General features: G+C 47.9%; 1 protein-coding gene across 1 annotated transcript in view; it reads left to right on the top strand.

Moving 5' to 3' along the window:
- The window catches only part of LMX1A (LIM homeobox transcription factor 1 alpha), a gene marked incomplete at both ends in the record, with an annotated part of 145,494 nt that extends 137,013 nt beyond the window's left edge, over positions 1-8,481 (top strand). The window contains 5 exons of the mRNA XM_084249158.1: positions 1,957-2,129; positions 3,844-3,921; positions 5,320-5,389; positions 5,515-5,685; positions 8,321-8,481. Coding sequence (XP_084105284.1) covers positions 1,957-2,129; positions 3,844-3,921; positions 5,320-5,389; positions 5,515-5,685; positions 8,321-8,481 — 653 coding nt within the window. The remainder of the gene's footprint in view (positions 1-1,956; positions 2,130-3,843; positions 3,922-5,319; positions 5,390-5,514; positions 5,686-8,320) is intronic.
- Positions 8,482-20,458: the final 11,977 nt, after the last annotated feature.

Raw genomic sequence — 20,458 nt, 5'->3', positions numbered from 1 at the left:
CCCATTTCCATGGTCTCTGTTACTTCCGCCTGCAAGGCGGAGCTGGGTGGTTGCAATAGTTTTCATTAGTTACATTATCCTCATTATCAGTTGCATCAAACTGTGAGGAATGACTACAAAAGAATCAGATATAAAATACCATTTTGTGAACACAACTGGCATAAGCTGAGGTTTCTGGATTAATACAATTCTTTTTAAAACAGTCTGTACTTTGGATCTCACCCATTTATTCCAGACCCCGGCTATTTTAGTTGTCTGCCTTGATTCTTGGGGCCGGGGTTAGGGGTCAGCTCCATTTCCTCAGAAATACCATTGAAGTCACCATTGGTGCCACACCTTTTTGACCCTGAGGAGTCCACTAGCAGAGAGAACTCTTGACCTCACTAAAGATGGGGTTTTTCGGTGTCTAAGCAGTGAACATAGTGCCTGCAAGGGTGAATATTCACTATGTCATCAATAGTTTCCTTTTCCACTGTTTCTCCTCCAGTGGGGTCTTCATATTTCTTTCTCTGTCTTTTACATCTTATGGGATTATTTTATTTTACTTGTCAGTCTGAAACAACTATCCAGAAAGATCCTAAAGTCCCTTCATGCTGAGGTATGATTGAGGTAGCTGACTCTCGGTTCCTCCCCGGGCAGAGTGGAGTTGAGGTGGCTTCATCGCGAAGACTCTGCTTTAATCTTTTTTTTTCCCCACTGTGTTATTGAGGGGCATGGGGTACGGGGGAAAGATATCTTAACATCTGTACAGAGCCTCCTGTGTGACAGGACGTGTTGGCTGCTTTGTACATCACAGCACTGCCCCTGAACCACTGGTGGGAATTCTTATTGCCAGTGTGCAACAGTGAATGGTGTAGCTTACAGCGGCCCTGACTTACTAAGAAGCCAGGGCTGAGGGACACCTGGGTCTGCTTGCTTCAAACCTTGTGAATTATTCCCAATCGAGTTGGGTCATGCCATCAGGAAGCTCACAGATTAATGTTCTTTTATGTTCAAACTGTATTTCAAACAGAGTGGAAGCATTGTCCTTTCAGATGAAATCAGGTATTCAACTTTTCTAGAGTCAAAAATTAAAACTCAACTAAAGTCTCAACTAAGATGGTATATGCAGATGGGCACCCTTTAGAGAGGAGGACAGATGAAGAGTAAGGATGTGTAGTAGCTCACACAGTGAGTCCCCCCAGTGGCCAGATGGGAACCAGAGTTGGGGGATGGTGCTGGGGAAGCCATCAAGGACAAAGTTTTCCACTGGAGGAAAAGAGGATAGTCACTCCCTGTCTGGCTCACTGCTTGTAGAGCCAATGTGATTCGCAGAAACACAAATGAATACAGCTACTTTAATAGTCTTCTTTATTTTACAGACAAGCAAGTTTGACTACTATTTTTCTGTCCATTCTCAGTTATCTGTGCCTGCAGGTCAGCTAATGCTGGTCCTCTGTGATCTTTTGAGCTATTTTCCATCTGCTGGCAGTGGGCAGAATTTCAGACATAATGTCTAGGAAGTTATACACCTCTTCAGCTCCAGACTTGGCAGATGGTATCTAAGAAATAATATTAGGAATCGGCACTGAGTGGGCATGTGCTACTCCAGGCAGCATTGGTACTTTATTGGTATAAAGACATGAATCCCCTCCATAGTCCCAATGAGGTAGGTTCTCTTGTATCCCGACTTTATAGGTGGGGAAGTTGAGTCATAGAGAGTTAAGTGACTTGCCCGGGTCACACAGCTAGAAAAGATAGAGTCCTGAGCTTTAGTGGTGTACTTTCTTGTTCCTGTCTCTGGATTTTAGTAGCATTTTCCTTAGCACTTTGTTGGCCACTTTCAAATCATTACCACACAGGTTGTTGCACTAGCATCGAAGGGTATCTTGGAAACATGTGCCTTGTTGCAGAATAACATGAAGCTTCGGGAAGTGCCTTTGAGGGACTCAACACTTGATCTTCTGTTTCTTTTAGGCAAAAGTGATGATGAAGAAAGTCTTTGCAAGTCTGCCCATGGGACTGGGAAGGGAGCCCCTGAGGATGGCAAGGACCATAAGCGCCCCAAACGTCCCAGAACCATCTTGACAACCCAGCAGAGGAGAGCATTCAAAGCCTCATTTGAAGTTTCTTCCAAACCCTGCAGGAAGGTACGGGGGGGGGGGGAGAAGGGAGGAAAGCAAAGCCACCCTACTTCTTTGGGTCCACCCTGAGCTCCTCTGGGAGCCAATGGCACCTGGGGTTCAGGGCAGTCAGGGAGGCTGTTCAGACAGAGTCTGTGACTGGTGACTTTTAGCCCCTTTGGAGACTCCCAGGATCACTAAAGCTGTGGCCAGATTGTAATAGAATCTGCGTCTGCTTTTGTGGGTGCATACACACTCCAGTGGCTGCTTGCGCCCTGGGAAGAATGACAATACTTTCTTGGAGAGCAGTGGAAAGAAGAACAGGACCAGACTGAGATGCTCTACTGGGACAGTGAAAATAGAGTGACTTGTAGTATAATACTATGGACATAGCATAGTTAAAATTGTTCCTCTTGGGCTGATGATTTGGGAATTCATCTGTGTTGTGCTTCAAGCCTTTCTGTTGTTGAATGATGTTCTGCTGTATGGCTGTACCTGGTTTGTTTATCCATTCACCTGTTGATGGATATTTGGGCTGTTTCCAGTTTGGAGCTGCTACTTATAGGACTGCAATAGACTTAGCTGGAAAAAAAATACAGTGGCTTAAGAGTTTGGAGTTCATTTCTCTCTTATGTGACAGCCCCAAGGTGAGCAGATCAGGACCGCTGGGCAGTCCTGATATCCATCATGTGTTATCCATCATGTCACCATTTTTTTTTCCTGCTAATGTGGTGGAGAAAGTAGAAGGAGGCGAGCAGAGCCTTTATAAGCATGTACCTAGGGATTCTGTGCATCACTTCCACTAATATGTGTTGGCCAAAATTTCATCCCATAACTTCATGGTAAGGGGGTGGGGGACAGGAAAACAAGTGTACCTGGGCAGAGATGCCCTGCTGAAACCTAGGAATTCAGTTGCTAATAGAGGCAAGGAGAGCTTGAGTATTGGGAAGGATTCACTGTCTACCACAAACTCCATACCCCTTGATTATGTACCCACTCTTTATTGACTGCCTGCCATATATTGGATGCTGTCACTTATGCAAGGAAAACAAAGTTTTTTTTAATTGAAATTCATGCAGAAAATACATTTAAAAATTTTACTGTTTTTCTGTACCCCTGTCTGCATTGATCAGCTTTTGCTGTAATAATGGACTCAATATTAGTGGTGCCCAGCAAATATTTATTTCCGGCCCTGGGATGTGGTTTGGGCTGAAACTCGGATTCAGGCCTGCTCTACCTCTCTGTCCTCCAGGGATCCAGAATGAATGAGCAGTGGCCTCCTGGGCTTGCAGTTCTCATGAGCATGGCACAGGGCATGAGGCCTGGTCCCTGCATGGAATTCCTCCTTGTGAATCTCATGCACATCACATCCACTCTCCACGGGCAAGGGCAAGTCCTTGGCTGCAGCCGATGTGAGCGCCATGGGGACAAGCAACCCCAGCCCCAATGGAGCAGAAGGAAGGACTGATTTGCCAAACAGTCACACAGTCATGACTTCTGACCTTTGAAAGGACTTACTACTGAGCAGCTAAATGAATGATTTTTCCTCTCTTTGATCACCTGGTGAAGGAACGTTTCTGTAACCTGTAGGGAAGTGATGATCTTGTGTTTGCAGTTGTGCTCATGTAACAGAACCAGCTCCTGTGTGCTTCCTCACAAATGCCCTGACTCTTACTCTGAGATGCCATGGTTTTTCGTTTTTCGTTTTTTTCTATTTTTGAATGTTACTTTTTTTTCAAAGGTGAGGGAGACCCTGGCTGCAGAGACAGGGCTGAGCGTCCGTGTGGTCCAGGTGTGGTTCCAGAACCAGAGAGCTAAGGTAATTTGCATCTTCTTTTTCTCTGTCTGGGTGTGGTTGGCTTCCCAAAATAACAGCAGGCAGACCCTGCACTTGTGGGCAGCTTTCTAACCTGAACTCACTAGATGAAGCAATTTTCTGGATTCAAAAATTCTGTGATCAATAATCATTTCAGCAACAGCAGCATTGTGGGGGGGTATTGAGGGGGAGATGGAGCCTTTGCTTTAGTGAAGTGCTTTTATTTTGCTAGTGGTCATGACTGTACATCTGGGTAATCATTTGTATGAGTCAATAAATGTCTTTCTGTGCCGTTTGGTGAAAACGGGCTCTTGAATTCACATCTGTCTAATCTGGATACCAGAGTTCTTTCATAATTCTTATATAATTAATATATAAATATAAATAAACTTTCATAGCACACAGACAACATTACAGTGCAGCGGAATGAATGCTTTTACTCACCTCTCCTTGCGTGCCCCCGCCTCTCCCCCAGGGGAGGCCAGATCATCTTATTGTTTCTGGAGCCTGCCAAATTCTGTAGTCCCTGTCAGGGTTGTTTACTTTTAACTCATTGATTTCTGTACCCATAAAAAAGTATGTGTCTTGTGGCCCTTTTATTTGGAGACTTCATCTTTACTGGGCGATAAATGAATGCCTCATTGTCTGATCGTGGTTGCTTAAGGTAGCATTTCTCTACTGAAGTCCTCTAAACAGGGCCATTGATAGGAATTCCATCATGAAAGGACTCCTGGCTCAGCTTTGAGAGGCCCTGGAGTCTGTGGATTTATCAAGCACGGTAGTATGTTTGAAGCTTTAAGAAATTTTGCAGTCAAGATTTTTTTATTTCCTACACATATACGCATACACACACTCAAAGTATATATTAACATCTCATTGCACCCTAAGGTTCCACAGAACACAATTTGAGAAACATTGGGTTAAACTGTTCCTCCTAGGAAGTCTGTGTGTCAACAGGGTGCTTTGGAAGACAGCTCCTTACCTGGAGACCTGAATCTCCTGACAGGTGTCTCCAGCATGAGGGTCAGCAGGTAGGGGAGTCCTGGACAGGGACAGCTGCTCAGCTTGTCCTGCATCATATGCTGTCAGCAGCCCCCACTAGTATCTGAGGAGGGCTGCAGACTCCACATCCCCACTCTGATACCTCATGTCCAACCGTCAGAACATAAGCAGCAGGTTTTGTTTGCTGAGTGGAAATCCCTGTTCTTTCTAAGAAAAGCCATACCAACAGCCATGCCAAAAGCCCTGGGATGCGTTGAACTTGAGACTCTTTCTGCTGCGGCTCCTTTGTGAGTAAACACTAGGGAAATGGCCCTCCGCCTTACAAACAGGCCACTTCCCCTTGGCAGGAACCCGCTGCGGGTGCCCTGACTTCTAATCCTGTGGTCCTCTTCTCATCAGATGAAGAAGCTGGCTCGGCGGCAGCAACAACAGCAGCAAGACCAGCAGAATACCCAGAGGCTGAGTTCTGGTAAGCTGTGGTCCTTCTGGCTGGCTGTGGGGAGGTTTGGTTTGGAAGATGCTCCGTGGGCTTCTCCCCTGCTGCGCAGCTGCCAGGCTGCATGTGGAACGTGATCAGCCTTTTTTATTCCCCAGCTCAGACAAACGGTGGCAGCGGCACTGGGATGGAAGGGATGATGAACCCCTACACAGCTCTGCCCACCCCGCAGCAGCTCCTGGCCATCGAGCAGAGTGTCTACAGCTCAGATCCCTTCCGGCAGGGCCTCACCCCCCCACAGATGCCCGGAGACCACATGCACCCCTATGGTAAGAGGGACTTTCACACCTGCTCCCGTGGGCTTCTCATTCCCTCCCAAACACACCTGTGTTGTGAGTTCTAAGATGCTCACCGATGCTTCCCAGCTGCACCACTGCCCTCCTTCCCCCACCCATCCTGCTGGAACCACCTACAGAAGAAAGACTAAGAGACATATTGATGAGGGACATTTCTACTGATTCTCCTTGTCAAAGCCCCTCCTTTGCTAGTTTCAGTAGGAAGTTGTGCTTTCACTGTAAACCTGTTTGTTATGGTTGAATTTCCCAAGTCTTTCGTGACACGTTGGCTTCCACGCTGATGTGTTTGTGGACTATCTCAGCAGTCATGCGGGCAGAAGGCCTCAATTAAGCAAACTTTGACACAGAGAAAGAAAATATGAAAAAGCACAGAAAGAAAATTTCCTGATTGGGCTCTCCTACTACAGAACTAGCAGATGCCTGAGTGGAATTTCTAAAATAAAAACTGACTTGTGAGTGAAAAATATCCACTGTCTCCATCCCACCCAGCTGGGGTTGATTTAAATGCCGAGTGACCTTCCCCAGGTGCCTGGCCTGCTGATGGACAACAGTGGGGTCTGGGCACACCCATGGGGTGGATGAGCCCTGGCGTGGAAGACAGAAGTCCAGTCTCCGGGCTAAATATAAGCATTACCTTTTAATACAGAGAAGGTCAGTGACTTCTGTGATATATCCATCTGTGCTGTGTAAGCTGCAATGCATAACCCTGATGGCTAAAAATAAAGTTTTATTCAGCAAACCTTCAAGGCATTAGTCTGGAGACATAAGTCTCAGCTCACAGAGTCTGTCCAACAACAGTTTTGGCTTTTGTTTTTAAAAATTCTATTTGTTACTAAGGTTCCTATTTGATAGCCACAGCAAGCACTGAATAAGACCTGGTCCTTGGGCCTCCCCGGTGGCGCAGCGGTTGAGCGCTGGGTTGCGAAGCTGCCCGCGGCCTCTGCGGCACCGGTTCAATCCCCGGCTGCTCCCCGGCCACCGGAGGAGGGTCCCGCATGGCGCTCAGACCTCTCCTGCCGCCCGCTGCTCCCCTCAGCAGTGTACTTCGGTCCTTCTGCCTGCTCTGCTCCCCGCTCTGGCTCTGGTGAATTCTCTCACCCTCCCGCACTTCTGACTGTACCCAGTGCATGTATAAACAAACAAACAAATAAATAAATAAAACATGCCTCTATTAAAAAAAAAAAAAAAAGACCTGGTCGCTGGTCAGCCTCAATCATTCCTCCATGCATAAGCAGATCTCACACATGGATATATAGTCATGCTTTGCTTTAATGATGTGCCCCCCATTGTGATACAGGCTTCCTTAGGTGGTTTCATTGTTGTGTGGATGACATGGCAGGTGTGTTCACACGCCTACATGGCTAGGCTGCTGGGTACAACCTGCCGGGATGTCCTCATACCTGTGGTCGTTGGGGATGGCCCCTTTTTGCTTCTTACTTCTGTACCAGTCTTAACCCCAGAGCTAGCTGAAAATTGGGCAAATGACTGTTTTTTGCAAATTCTTAAATTTTTAGTGTCTCAGAGGTCTTATTCCATGATGGGCCCCTTTGATGAATCCTTTAGTTTTGTAAATAATGGAAGCCACCCGGCAGGTTTTACAAACTACAGTCTTCCCTTGCCCACTTACTTGAAGTCTCCTAGCGCATCTCGCAGCTCCAGCTGCTGTGGTACCGGCTGTTGGCTGCTCCATCAAGGGTGTGCCCTCTCCCTGCCTAAAGGATCTGTGTCATCCCAGGAGTGACCGTGCCCAGCACAGAGCCTGTCGGTTTTTGACCATCCCGCCTTTACGAGCTATTTTGCAGCAGGTCCTGCAGGTGCCCTGCGGCGGCCTCTCCTGTGTGCGGTGCTGGGCCTGCCATCCCTACACTCTCTGTCTAGATGTTCTGACATTTGCTTACGCTGCTCCCCACTGAGCACTTTGTTGGATCCCAGTTAACACTGTTATCACTTGTTGCACTTTAAACATGAGCCCCACAAGGAGAGTGGAAATCTTTGGTGGATGGAGTTAGGCTTCCTCCTACTTTTATACACAGTTCCTGCATGTATAACCCCTGCCGCCCACTCCAGCACCCACTGGAAGGCACTTCCTGTAGGCGTGCCTGGGGTGCACTGATCTTGTTACAGGGCATCCCCACTCTAAAACGGGTTGCCTGACTGTGGGTCCTCACCCACATGCTTAGAAGGGACTTACACAGCAGGCACACACAAAAGGTTAACAAAAGGTTTATTTACAAGGAAAGGGAAAAGAAGAAATGTACAACTCAGGGAGAAAAGAGGGAGATAAAGTCTTAAATGCGTCCTACCCATTCCGCTGACCTGGAATCCCAAATGACCCACTGAGAACAAACCTGCCTGGCCAAGCGCATGAGCCAAGTGCCCCAGACCCCACTAACATGGCTGGTTTTATTTACAAACAGAGAAAATGGCTGCTTAAATCCGCTCATAGGTCTTTGCAACTTCCCTTTGGGGATCCTGGGATTTGTAGTTCTCAGTGTCTGTATGGAGTATGCTTAGGACATCCTTTCCCCCTGACAATCTCAGCTGAATTTCTAGAGTTCCAGTGAGACTTCTTTCAGCCCCTCATGTCAATGTTTTGTCTCCATTTCAGGTGGCGAGCCCCTCTTCCATGACTTGGATAGTGACGACACCTCCCTCAGTAACCTGGGCGACTGTTTCCTAGCAACCTCGGAGGCCGGACCCCTGCAGTCCAGAGTGGGAAACCCCATTGATCACCTGTACTCAATGCAGAATTCTTACTTCACCTCTTGAGCCTTCCCCCAGCTCTGTGCAGCTCAGCTCCCATCTGGAATCACCATATTATGGGAGGGGTTGGCTGGTTATAGGATGGGGAGGCCAGGGAGAGGTGGGCTAGGGAGGGAGTTTTGTCGGGGATGCTGTTGTATAACGATACGGTGTAGCTCGGCATTTCCAAAGACTGAATACATATGGATTGCATAGTTTAATGTTTCTGATAAAAGTCTTAGCGTTAGGTATGAAGATGTGTTTATCATTAAGGACAGGGACTTTTAATATAGACATTCTCATGCAAGCTAGATGCCTAGAGACTCCTAACAACTTCCCACCCTTTTGGGGAAGCTCTTTTCAAGAGGTGCATATGCCTACCCATCCATACACCCATAGACAGACAGACAGACAGACAGATAGATGTGCGTGTGAGTGTGTAACCTTTCATACTTTATCATCAAAGTTTATTCCTAATTGTAACAGACACCAACTGTACAGCAAAAGTAACTTTATTTTCAGTGTGAACTATATTTAAGGAAATGCTTGATGCACTTAAGTTATAAAATGAGATAATTTACTTTTATAAACTTTATTTTTAGTTTGAAGAGATTTGTCGGCAGGGCAGGAAGGGATGCTCCACCTGGCCCCGTAGCTTTGAGTGCGTGAGTTAATTGTTTTCAGAGAGTGTCATTGAGGTCTGGAAAGCGACTCTGTGTGGCTGACAGTGTTCTCTCCTGGATTCATGCTCTCTTTGGATTTGAATCACTGGGCTTGGTGGGACAAATAATCCCTGGTCATGTGCTTCGAGAACACCAAGCCTAGACACTCTGACTTTCTTTTACAATCTTAACATGTGGTGGTTGGGCAGCTCTAGGAAAGCTAACTCTGCTAGTGAACTACGCATCTGCAAGTGTAGGATGGGGCTGATAGTATGTACCTACCTCACTGAGGGGCTAGAAAGGCCTAATTTACTCCCAGGACACATGAGCAGGGCTGAGACGAATATTTGATATTTGTTTAAAATGCAACCAGCTCTGTCTGTCACTTGGTGAAAAAAGGATCCCAGGAGCTACAGGGCAGGAGAGTTCCTGCTCCCTGAGCCGCCCTGAGGGCAACTCTGCCACCTGCCCTGGTCCCTTGTGCAAAACCTGTGCTGCAGATACTCCCAGCTCCAGGCAGCTCGGGGGCGTGCCAGAGTCTCTCACTGGGGAAGAGGCTGCGACTGAGAGGGTGGAGGAGGGCACTGTAGTGTTTTCAACCAAGGAATGGCAAGCTACAGCCCGCAGGCCTGTGTCTTATGGCCTGCCAGCTAAAAACGGTTTTTACATTTTTAAAAGGATGTGAAAAAGCAAGGAAGAAGAATATGCAATGGACTGTATATGGCCTGGAAAGCCTGAAATATTCAGTCTCTGTGCTGTCTGGCTCTTTACAGAAAATGTTTGCTGCCCCCTGTTCTAGGGGGTGTGTTGCTAAGCAGCCTCTCGCTCCAGGAGACAGAGGGCTCCAGGCAGAAACCCAGGGCCCGGCCTTCCGGCTGGCTTCTCTGTCCCTGAGCACACAAGACCCTGCTGCCATTATGCACAGGGACAGTTCCGCACCCTGTCCTCTAATCGTGGTGCTAGGGTTGGCTCCTCTGTTCTGGGAGGCCTCCCGGGACCCCAGTGAACTGATGGGGAAGACAGAGGGTCAACTTGGACTCCTTTGAGAGGGGCTGGCCAGGTTTGTTCTCACCTCCAGGGACATGGATCGTCAGAGCCTTGGACAGAGCAACTGGCCCCTGTCACTATGGTTGAATCTATGTTTTGTGGGTTTTGTGCTCTTGTTCATAATTTATGCAGACCACTGGGAAACCCAACAGTCTGGGGATCATACAGGTGTCGTGGGGCTCTCTGCACGCTTTTGCCGTAAAGACCAGCTGGAGAATGTAGCAGATACTGTGTGAAAATGACTAGAGACCCTTATTCCACTCCTCAATGGCATACCAAGATGAAATTAAAAACCTCTTATGAATGAGCTGTTGTTTATTGAGGGGTCGGGGCGGTGGGCAGGGACTCGGGAGGTGTTTTGTCCACAGGGGTCAAACTTATGGCAAAACTTTCAGTGAAGGGAAAGTGTGACAAAGGCAGAACACAAGGAGAAAGGGGCCTTCTAGGTAGATTACCAGACTCCCGTCTGCAGAGCCCTCCGGACAGCCCTGGGAGCATTCCATCGGCATCCTCACATCCACTCGAGGCTGAGCAGTTTGCCATACACAGCAGGGGAACGTTTCTAGGAAATCAGAGCGATCAGGAGGCAGGAGAAGGCGTGCTCACGTGGGGCTGGAGGCAGATGCCCGCCAGCAAGGCAAAGTGTCTCCCCTGACAGATTTCCTAGAGCCTGCAATAAAGTGTTATTATTCTGACTGTGGAGAAAGGATAAAGGGACAGTGAGACCCCAAGACACACCCGAAGGTGGTATTGTCATTTGTATGTTTTCTTACCCACCTGTAAGTGTGCAGACCCTTCCCCACTTCTGGCTCACCCACCTGCTCTTACAAGCTGGCCCTGCCTCTTCCTGAAGGGCTCGAGGGAGAGAGATTGTGTCATGAGGTCACAGTGGTAGGAGGAGCCCCTAAGGGATGCCTGAACTTCTGCGGGGCTAGCCCCGGCTCCATCTCCAGCTTCCAGAGGGAGGTGAGGACACCGATCTCTATCCCTCAGGCTGCCTAGGTGACCACCCTTCTCCCTTAGCATCAGCCTAGCCTAGGCCTTCTCAAAGACGCCTGCTGCATTGGTGTGGGTGCCTATATGGAGTACCTGGCAGGTGCTACCTAGTGCAACAAAGAAACCCCTCAACTTCTTGACAGTTTAGACACATAAGAATTTCTATTTTTGCTCACAAAGAAGACCTGGGAGGGAGCTCTGGTTAGCAGGCACCTCTCTTTCATGCACAGTCAAGGCTTTGCTCTTGATTTCCAGGGTTCCCCCAGGGATGGGCTGTTTCCCGTTTTTTCTCTTCTCCCCTTCCAGCTGAAAGTGGTCATGGCTAGCTCCAAGTCCCAGCACCTCCCTCTTCCTCCAGGGCGGTTGCCTCACTGTGCTGAGCCTCTGAGTGCTCATGCAGCACAGGCGTGGAGTTTGCCGCACCTGCAAAGGATCACGAAGACGAGTGAGCTAACATAGGCAGCCCTGCAAGGGCACGTGGCAAGGCCCCGGGGTGTTTGCTACCTTGCCAGGGCCATGCCCTGCTCTTGCAGTTTGATGGCTGATGAAAGGCTGATGGGAATCCCAGACGATGTTTAAGGAAAAAGAAAACACTGGTTCACCTGAGATTGAGAGCCTCCTAGTCATGTTTCACCATCCCTTCTGTAAATCTCAGTGTGGGTCTGATGCAGTGTGAGTCAGAATTGCCGGGGGCTGGTTGTTTTTTAAAGGCATGCAGGTAAAATTCCACCTGCAAAGGCATTTAAGAGTTCTGACCCCAGGGAGAAGCAGTCAGGCTCCAGGAGGCTTCTCCCACCATCTGTTGTCAACTTCCGGTAAGATGCTAGAGCTGAGCTGACAGACCAGATTCATAGATGAAGTATTTTTGGAATGAGAGGGTTTTGACTTGATCTAACATCAATCAAAAATGGGAAACAAGTGGAATTTGTCAATTTCAAACTGAAAGACAAATTAAATTTTTAACTGAACTGCAAGTGAAATCAAACTCTTTTTCCTCTCCCACCCCCATGTACGCATATATTCACTCAATCAAACCTGGGATACAAACAGACATGATAGATAAAGGAAAAGAAACAAAAACCTACTACTGTTTGGGGGAAAAAAGTACATTAAAATGCTGGAAAACAAAAAACAAAAAAAGTACCTGGAGTCAGAACCGAATCAAAATGAATCAATACTTTGTTTTCCTGAATCCCTTTGTTAGCCATGTTGTGCTGTTATGCTCAATGACAGAAAGGGGCTAGAAGGCAGGGGATTATTGGGGTTCTGGTGGTGGGCATGGTGTGATCACATGTATTTGTAGAGTTGTTAACCTCTACCCCTAAAGCATATACAGTATTGTAAACAACGTTACCTCAATAAACATAATTTTAAAAAGAGCAGGGGACAGCTATCTTCAGGGCTAAAACATATCTTGAGATGTTCATGCTAAAAATATAGTCCCCCTCTGCGTGGATGGTGTCAATACTGGCGAGTCCCAGGCCTTGAAGCTTATGCCATATTGGAAGTTCCCTGCAAGTGTAACCTTGAGGAAAGCTGAGCCCCCATTTCTTCATCTATAAAATGGGGCTGACAGCACCTGAGTCTTAGAGGCTGGTGGTAGTTAGCATCAAAGGAAACAATTAGGGCAGATTTTGTAGAACAGGAAGTACTATCCAAAGAGGAGGGCTTCTTAATATTGTCTCAGGAGGCAGGCGGATGGGCCACTTGGGGAGAGGAGCTGTGTGTGAGCGAGGCTGTGTCCAAGCAAGGATGTGACCCCCAGAATCAGCGTGGGAATAACCTATCTCCTCTCCCAGCCGCTGCCACTCCTCAGAGGGCCTTCACCCTCTCAGGGAGAAGTGCCTTGGGGTTTCAGCCCAGTAGCTGTCACTACTTCAGTCTCCCTTTGGCACTCCTAGTGCCAGGGAAAGGAAAGAGGGAGGCTACCTGTGGTGTGTGGTGGAAAGGACTGGCCCTGGATGGCTGGGCAGCTGACAACTTACCTGCCTGTTAGGCCCCTATTACTTGATTTAGTAATCAACACCTCGAATATGCTAGGTTGTGAGAAGGCTCACAAAGTCGAGGTGAGCAGCAAGTGACAATGGCCTTGCTGTCAAGGAGATTGCAGCTTAGTTAGTGGACAAAATAGCCCTTCACCAAAAATGCTAATAAATTGCACTATATGAAGAGTCACAAAGGAGAAGATACATATGCGGGAGAGAGTAGAATGTAAGGAGCTGTGATCTAGTCAGGAAGATTGGAGAAAGTTTCTCAAGTGGTGTTTCTCTTTTTCCTTTCTGTGAGGTCTTGTTCTTACTGCCATGGGTAGAAAGAATCTGATAAATTAATGCCCTTCAAGGTGTTTGCGGATAAGGTCTAAAGTTGCTTCTATCTCATCAAACATCTCACAGGTGAATAGATGTTCTACGAGATGTAAGCAACTTTATGAGATGGATGAGATACTCGGAGAGTGTCTTACAGAGTGAGAAGTCTCCTGAATCAAGGGGCAGGACATTGCCCTCAATCAACACATGCTTATTAAGCCCTGTGGTAGCCTTGGTTGTTTTCTGGCCCTCTAGTCTCTGTTCACCCTACTGATAAGATCACCCTGATTTCCTTTGGAGACTTGACCTTCCTCCATTGTGTGTTGACTTTCTGGGACTGTAAATCAAGGTGACTTGTGCTGCTGTAACCATGGAGCAGGGACACATAACCAAAATGAAGCCAGCAACCCTCTCTATGGGAGTGACACATAGCTGGAAACTTGTTGGGAGCGTTCTCATTTCTGGAGATGGGCCTGATGACATGGCTGAATGGTTCCTGTTGCCTGTGCTCCTGAGGGGCTCTTTTCCCCACCTCTTGCCAAGACTGATTTCCAGACACCCTCTGACTCCAAACACTGCTCTGCTATTCCAATAAAGACCTTTCCCCCCTAAATTTAGTCTGAATTGGTTTCAGTTGCCTGCCTCAAAAAGCCCCAACAAAAAGTATATACCTATGATTTTTATGGGGTTTTGCGTTGTACAAAAGAGTATGTGGTAGGCCTTTACTATAACCCTAGGGAATAGGTTGGGCAGGTGATACTGCCTTCATTTTATAGATGAGAAATCTGTAGCTCAGAGAAATGAAGCCCAAGCTTCCAGAGTCAGCTAGAATCAGAATTGAGTTTCTGATTAATTTCTCCTGGTTCTGTCTTTGGCTTGTTTCCATCCTAACTTTTAAGATTTATTTATTTATTTATACAAGCAGTGGGTACAGTCAGAAGCGCGGGAGGGTGAGAGAACTCACCAGAGCCAGAGCGGGGAGCAGAGCAGGCAGAAGGACTGAAGTACACTGCTGAGGGGAGCAGCGGGAGGCAGGAGAGGTCTGCGCGCCACGTGGGACCCTCGCCGGTGGCCGGGGATCAAACCGGTGCTGCAGAGGCTGTGGGCATCTTCGCAACCCAGCGCTCGACCACTGTGCCATTGGGGAGGCCCTCCATCCTAACTTTTAAATGACAAGGTACACAGAAGTCTCAGGAGCACACACACACCCAAGTCCTATGAGAAATTGTGCTGCTTGTCTTGCCTGCAAGGGGTTTATGATCTAGCTGAAAAAGGAGAACTGAGCATATATGCTTACATATGAACTTAGCATAAATACTCCTAGGTGCCAAGTAGCAGATTGCTGATGTAGATCATGTGTGTTGGCATTCCAAAGAGAGTGGTAGTGGGGAAAAGTGAGGGATGGTGAAAGGTTTTGGTGACAGGAGCATGCTCCCAGTTTCCCTCTCTACGTCGCTTTCTTCTTCCTGACTGGAATGCAGATGTAATGGCTGGAGCTGGAGCAGCTATATGAGGTCATGAGAAGACCTTGTAAATGGAGGCCATGCATGGTGAAACAAAAACATGGAAGGAATATGGATTCCTGAGGGACTTCTTGGAGCCAAGCTACATCCTAGCCCTGAACGATCTATGTTCTAAGTTATAGATATATGTGTGTGAGAGAAATAAACTTTTTTAAAGTTACTGTTGTTTTGTGTTTCTTTGACTCACAGCCAGATGTAATCCTAACTGATACACAAAGTCAAACTCAATTAAGAAGCCTAAGGCCTAGAGGCTAAAGGGTGCAGGTGGGTCTTTAGGTAATAGGTGTCAGCTGGGGCTGGGAGGATGAGGGTGAAATGAGGATTATGGAACGTGACTTTAGAATATCTAGATGATCTGAAAAGTACAGACTTTAGAGCTGGGTCTACTTGTCCCTTAAAAAAGAAAAAAAGAGGCCATGGTGAATTGTTTTCTTGTCCAAATCATCTCAACGAACTTCTCTAAATCTACACCCTCCTCTGACATGTCAGCCAGTGGGGTTCTATAATGCTCAGCAGTCAGGCATTTGAAGCACGGAGGTTGTGGAAACACTTTTCACTTTTCGTTTTCATGTTGACCAGTGGAGAAACTGACTGCTTTGAGAGATATGGCTTCACTTCTTTCTGTTCTCACTACACTAAGTTGGGGAGACCAGAGTGGAAAACACGAGCTTTGAGCTCAGACCTGCTCTGGGTATCATTCCACCACTTATAGCCTCTGTCAAATTGCTGTTTCCTTATCAGTGAGTGGGGATGAAGATGCCTGCTTGCAAGACTGGTATGAGAAGCAGAAGTGCAAGATCAGTAGTGGCATGGATGATGGCGGAGTTAATATGGTCACAGAGGAGTCAATAAGTCTATTTATTGTTGTCAATCAGTGTAGTCAACAGAGTTGACAATAACTACAGTTATTTTTAGTCACCAAGGAAGGGCCTGGCATAGGGGAATGGGAATAGGCAAGAAGGGGCCTAACTTGGTGTAAGGCCAGGACAGGTCACAGTGCAGGTTTTCTGATCCCATGCAGACCGGGTAAAGGAGGAGTCAGAGTCTTCAGTGGTTTTGCAGGTTTTTTATTGGGGTTCACCAGGCATATGGCAGGTAGGGGTGTTGGCTGGGGGGCTGGGAGGCTGGCAGGCCTCCCAGCCCCCAGCAAGTCTTCACTCTATCTGAGCTCTCTGGAGTTCATTCTGCTGCTTCTCGGCTTCTCTTTCGGCTATGGCTAGGGCTTCGGCTTCTACTGCTGCTGCTTCTACTGCTGCTGCTGCTACTGCTGCTGCTGCTACTGCTGCTGCTGCTACTGCTGCTGCTGCTACTGGCGTCCCCGTGACACCGCCCTTAAAAGCACAGTCTTAGCTCAGCTGAATCCCATCTACCTGTGCCCACACCCTATTCCAGGTGCCCGCCATCAGGCATGCATTCTGGAGAAGGATCCATCATCTATCCTGATGGCGGAAGGGCAGAAAAGCCTGATATTTTCTTTACCCTACACTTGGGAAATCATTTGGTAACAAGACACACAGAACTTGTTCACAGATTAAAGGAAGAGAAAGGGGAAAGTTTAAGATATTTTGGGCTTGAGTAAATGGAAACACTGTGACACCTTTAAGAATAGGGGCCATGAAGGAAATCTCTGCCATCCCCTACCCCCCTTTTCCCAGGAAGATTTCCTTTGACAAATACAAACACAAAACACAGAAGTGGGCTTGGATCAGCCATTGTGAGACTCCAGGCGCGTGTCTGAGATCAGCTGGGCCAGGGGAGCAGCTTGGAGGAGTGATGTAGAGCAGCTCATCAGAGCCTTTATCTCGGACTGCTGGTGAGAACTCTGGAGTAGCCAGAAGCTGGGGATGTTCAGAGATGAGCTCCTCTTTGAGGAGCTTCTCAGGGAAAATGAGGGACTCCTCAGGCGCAGGAGGGTGAGGAGAGAAGAAAGGGTGGATTTGGGACTGAACTTCCTGCATCATTAGAACACTCCATCGATGGTCCCTCCTTCATCCTGGGATCCTGCCTGATGGCCAGCCCGAGGTGTGCTGGGGGATGACTGTTCAGGTAGGAAGTTCCAGGTGATGTTATCAGGAGACGGTCGGCGCTTGCTCTGAGCCAACTCATGTTCATTACCTCGCTTTGCAGGTAGACACCTGTGGCTTATGATTCAAAGGAGGGCTTTCTGGCCAAGTGACCAGCCAGCATGGGGCAGAGAAATGACTCGAATCAGCCCCCTGCTAACTTAAACATGGATGGTGAACCGAGACTGTGGTGTACATCTGTGCTGGCTGGTAGAAATATAATGTTAGCCTGCTTCGTAACTGCACATGTTCCACTAGCCATGTTAAAAAAAACAAGAAACAATATTAATTTTAATAATACACAGCTTATCCAATCCTATGGTGTTCCCAGTATTATTTTTCAACATGTCCCACTAGCTTGGTACTGATCACAATTCCAAAAGACACTATCAGGATTCCAACATCTGAGATTAAGGTTTTGGGATTGTGTCTTTTGGGATTATGAGAAACAACCCCCGCCCCCTCCAGTTGCATTTCAAGCAATCGATAGCCCCATAATGTAGGTAGTGTCAACTGCATTGGATGGTAAAATTCTAGACAATTGGGGCCAGACAGGATTTCAAACAGTGGGAGAGTAGCAAAAAAAAAAAAAAGGGTTGGTCTATAGTCACGAGCGCATAATGATGTTTCACTTAGTGATGGGCCACATATATAATGGGGTCCCTACAGGCTGTGCCTCTGGCCTGTGAATAGGCAGATGCAGCTTCCAGGTGTATGCAGGGCACACAGAGTCAGCTGAAAGAGCTGCCTGTGACCAAAGCTAGAGCCATCTAAGCAACAAAATTAATGGATCCAAAATTATTGGATAGTAACCCCAAATATTAAGTGAGTATCTTGCATCCCTTCTGACACATGAAGGGAATGCTTGAACAACTAAATGTGGGAGAAGAGACAAATCTCTGGTGTGAAGAATTCCAAATCTCCGGTGTTTACGTGCATCTTCCACTTGCAAGGAGACTTTAACTCCCCAGTGTGGGCTGCAGGGGGTGACGTCCCTCCGAAGAGGTCGGGGTGAAAAGGAAGGAAAACGTAGCTTCCTAGTGAAGAAACCTGACAAGCACTTTGTCATTGAGGAGACTGAGGTGAACAATAGCCACCCGTCGGGCTGATAATAAGGTTATTCACTTTATACTCCCCTCCTACCCCCCCCCCCCACACACACACACATGCTAACTCACTCATGCTTAGGTTTTGGATTAGGTATCTCATCTCCCAGCCTCCAGGAGCTCTGCTGACCTTCTTCCTGTGTCCCGGCTCTGTCCATCCCTGGACTCTGGGTGCTCCCTGCACTGTGCCGGGGCTGTCAGGAGGGAGAGCCCATGTGTCCTGTTCACATTGGTACACCCGGCTCCTGGCAGGTGTCGGGACCACACGGGAGCAAATGCTGGTGTGAGGCTTGGCCTGCCTTTATTCTGCTGCGGGCTTGTCCTTGGCTCCTTAAGAACCTAGGGCCAGATGCCCCATGGCCTCAGCTATAAGCCAACCACAGAAATAGACCGCTGTTTTCAGTGTGCAGGGCGCAGCGTGGTGAGGAGTTAGACACCCTGACTCGGCAGGCTCACTCTGCACCTTACTCCCCATGTGACCCTGTGTTGCTTCCTGTGCCCAGCAGAGCGGGGATGATGCCAGTGCCTGCAGCTCAGGTGGGGGTAGGCATTAAAGACACCATGCAGGTCAAGCCCTGGCACATGGCAATCATTCAGGAAAATGTGGCTCTCATGGATATTATTTCTGTTACTAGCCCTTGCTGCTGTTTTTGATCCCTCAGTGTGGTTGACGCTGAATCTTCTGCCTATGTCTCTCTACATCCCACATTTCTGGGGACTTTGGAGACAGATGTCATTGCTGCCACCCACCTGCAGCCTGAGTCCCATGGATCCTAGAAGCCTCACAGCCCTGTCCCAGCTCCCCACCTTTTGGGTCTGAAACACATGGGCTGATGAGGGACAGGTGCTGGCTGGTACCCAAGGTGTCTCTGCCAAGGAGCTGGTCTCAGGCAGTCCACCTGCAGGCACATGGGCACTGGAGGGCTGCCCAGGTCTGACAGGCCTCTGCTATAAGGTGGGAAGACTCCAGCCACATGGACGATTCTTCCTGTCCCTGTGTCCCTAGTGACCCGCCTGCCCCCTGTATCTTGGCTTAGGTTGAATGACATTCTCAACTTTCTAGCTTCCAGCCTGAGGACGGGGTGTGGAAGGGAGGGAAGAGCCAGCGAGTGGCACAAGCAAAGGCTTTTCTCCTGAAGTGAAGAATAGGTTTTGATTCCTGCCCACCCCCAGCCCCCAGTCCCTGAGGCCCTCTCAATTTCTTGCCCTAGGTCCATTTATGACCGGCCTCCGCTCTCTGAGGTAAGCAGGTATCTTCATCCCATCATTCACACTCATTCAGCAATACATTACCTGCCTACTCCTGGGAGGCAGGTGAGACTCGTTGTCAACACCCTCTCTGTATCCTTATCTTTGATTGCAAGAGAAAGACTCTGCCATTCAAAGGGTTCAGATAGCAGCCAGCAGGGCTGGGAGGGGTTCACAGCCCTAGGGGTCTCCAGAGACAAATGATCCAGAAACATGTTTACAAGGAGGTCTAAGACCTTGGGGCCAAAGCACTGGGGGAAAAGAAGACTAACATTTGCCTCTGGCTTGAATAGGTGAGCACTTCTCCCCCTTTCAAGCACTGCTGCATCCTCACCGCACCTTACCTTGTGCTAGGCCTATTTCGCATTAGACTTCAGGAAATAGGCCCAGCGGTTAATTGACTTGCCTAAAAATCAGAAAACTTGGGACCTGAACTCTATCAAAAGATTAATCTCCAGGGACTAAAGAACAGACATTTTGGCCCCCAATGTGCACACACCTGGTAAGCAAAAGGCATTGTAGGTGCTGGGAATATCATGGGGAGAAAAGTCCTTCTGTCTCAGGGGCTTTCCAGAGAACCCCTTGAAAATTCCATTTGGGGATGTTAGTTCTTCCTCCATCTGCAACTTTCTAAACGGAGAACTGTCTTCATTTAGTCACCTTTTGTGACTTCAATTAGTTGTGGCAAATAGGCTTCCAATTACACATAGTCCCTGTGAATCACAATTTACTTTGAAATACTGCAGCCTAGACAGTGTGACATGCCATTGTCTGTATGTGTTCTTCTAGGATTTTTCTCTCAAAATTTAACCTCCTGAGTCACCCCACATGCAGTCACACATGGCTGCAATTCATTCATTTGCACCACTGAGGAGAATTGCACTCTGAAAATAAATCACGATCTTTTTATTCAGAACATGGATGGAGTCTTAGCTGGTTTCAGGTAGGAGGCTATTATTAAGTCTTTTCTACCAACGTGCTGCATGCTTCTTGGTGCACACTGTGAGTATTTTGCAATCTGTAGAAGGTGCCCCACTTCCTGATTAGAATGTT

This window comes from Talpa europaea (assembly GCF_964194135.1).
Source record: "Talpa europaea genome assembly, chromosome: 12".
Taxonomy (NCBI): Eukaryota; Metazoa; Chordata; class Mammalia; order Eulipotyphla; family Talpidae; genus Talpa; species Talpa europaea.
Note: the sequence above shows the minus strand (reverse complement) of the source record. Positions and strands in the feature narration are given on the sequence as shown.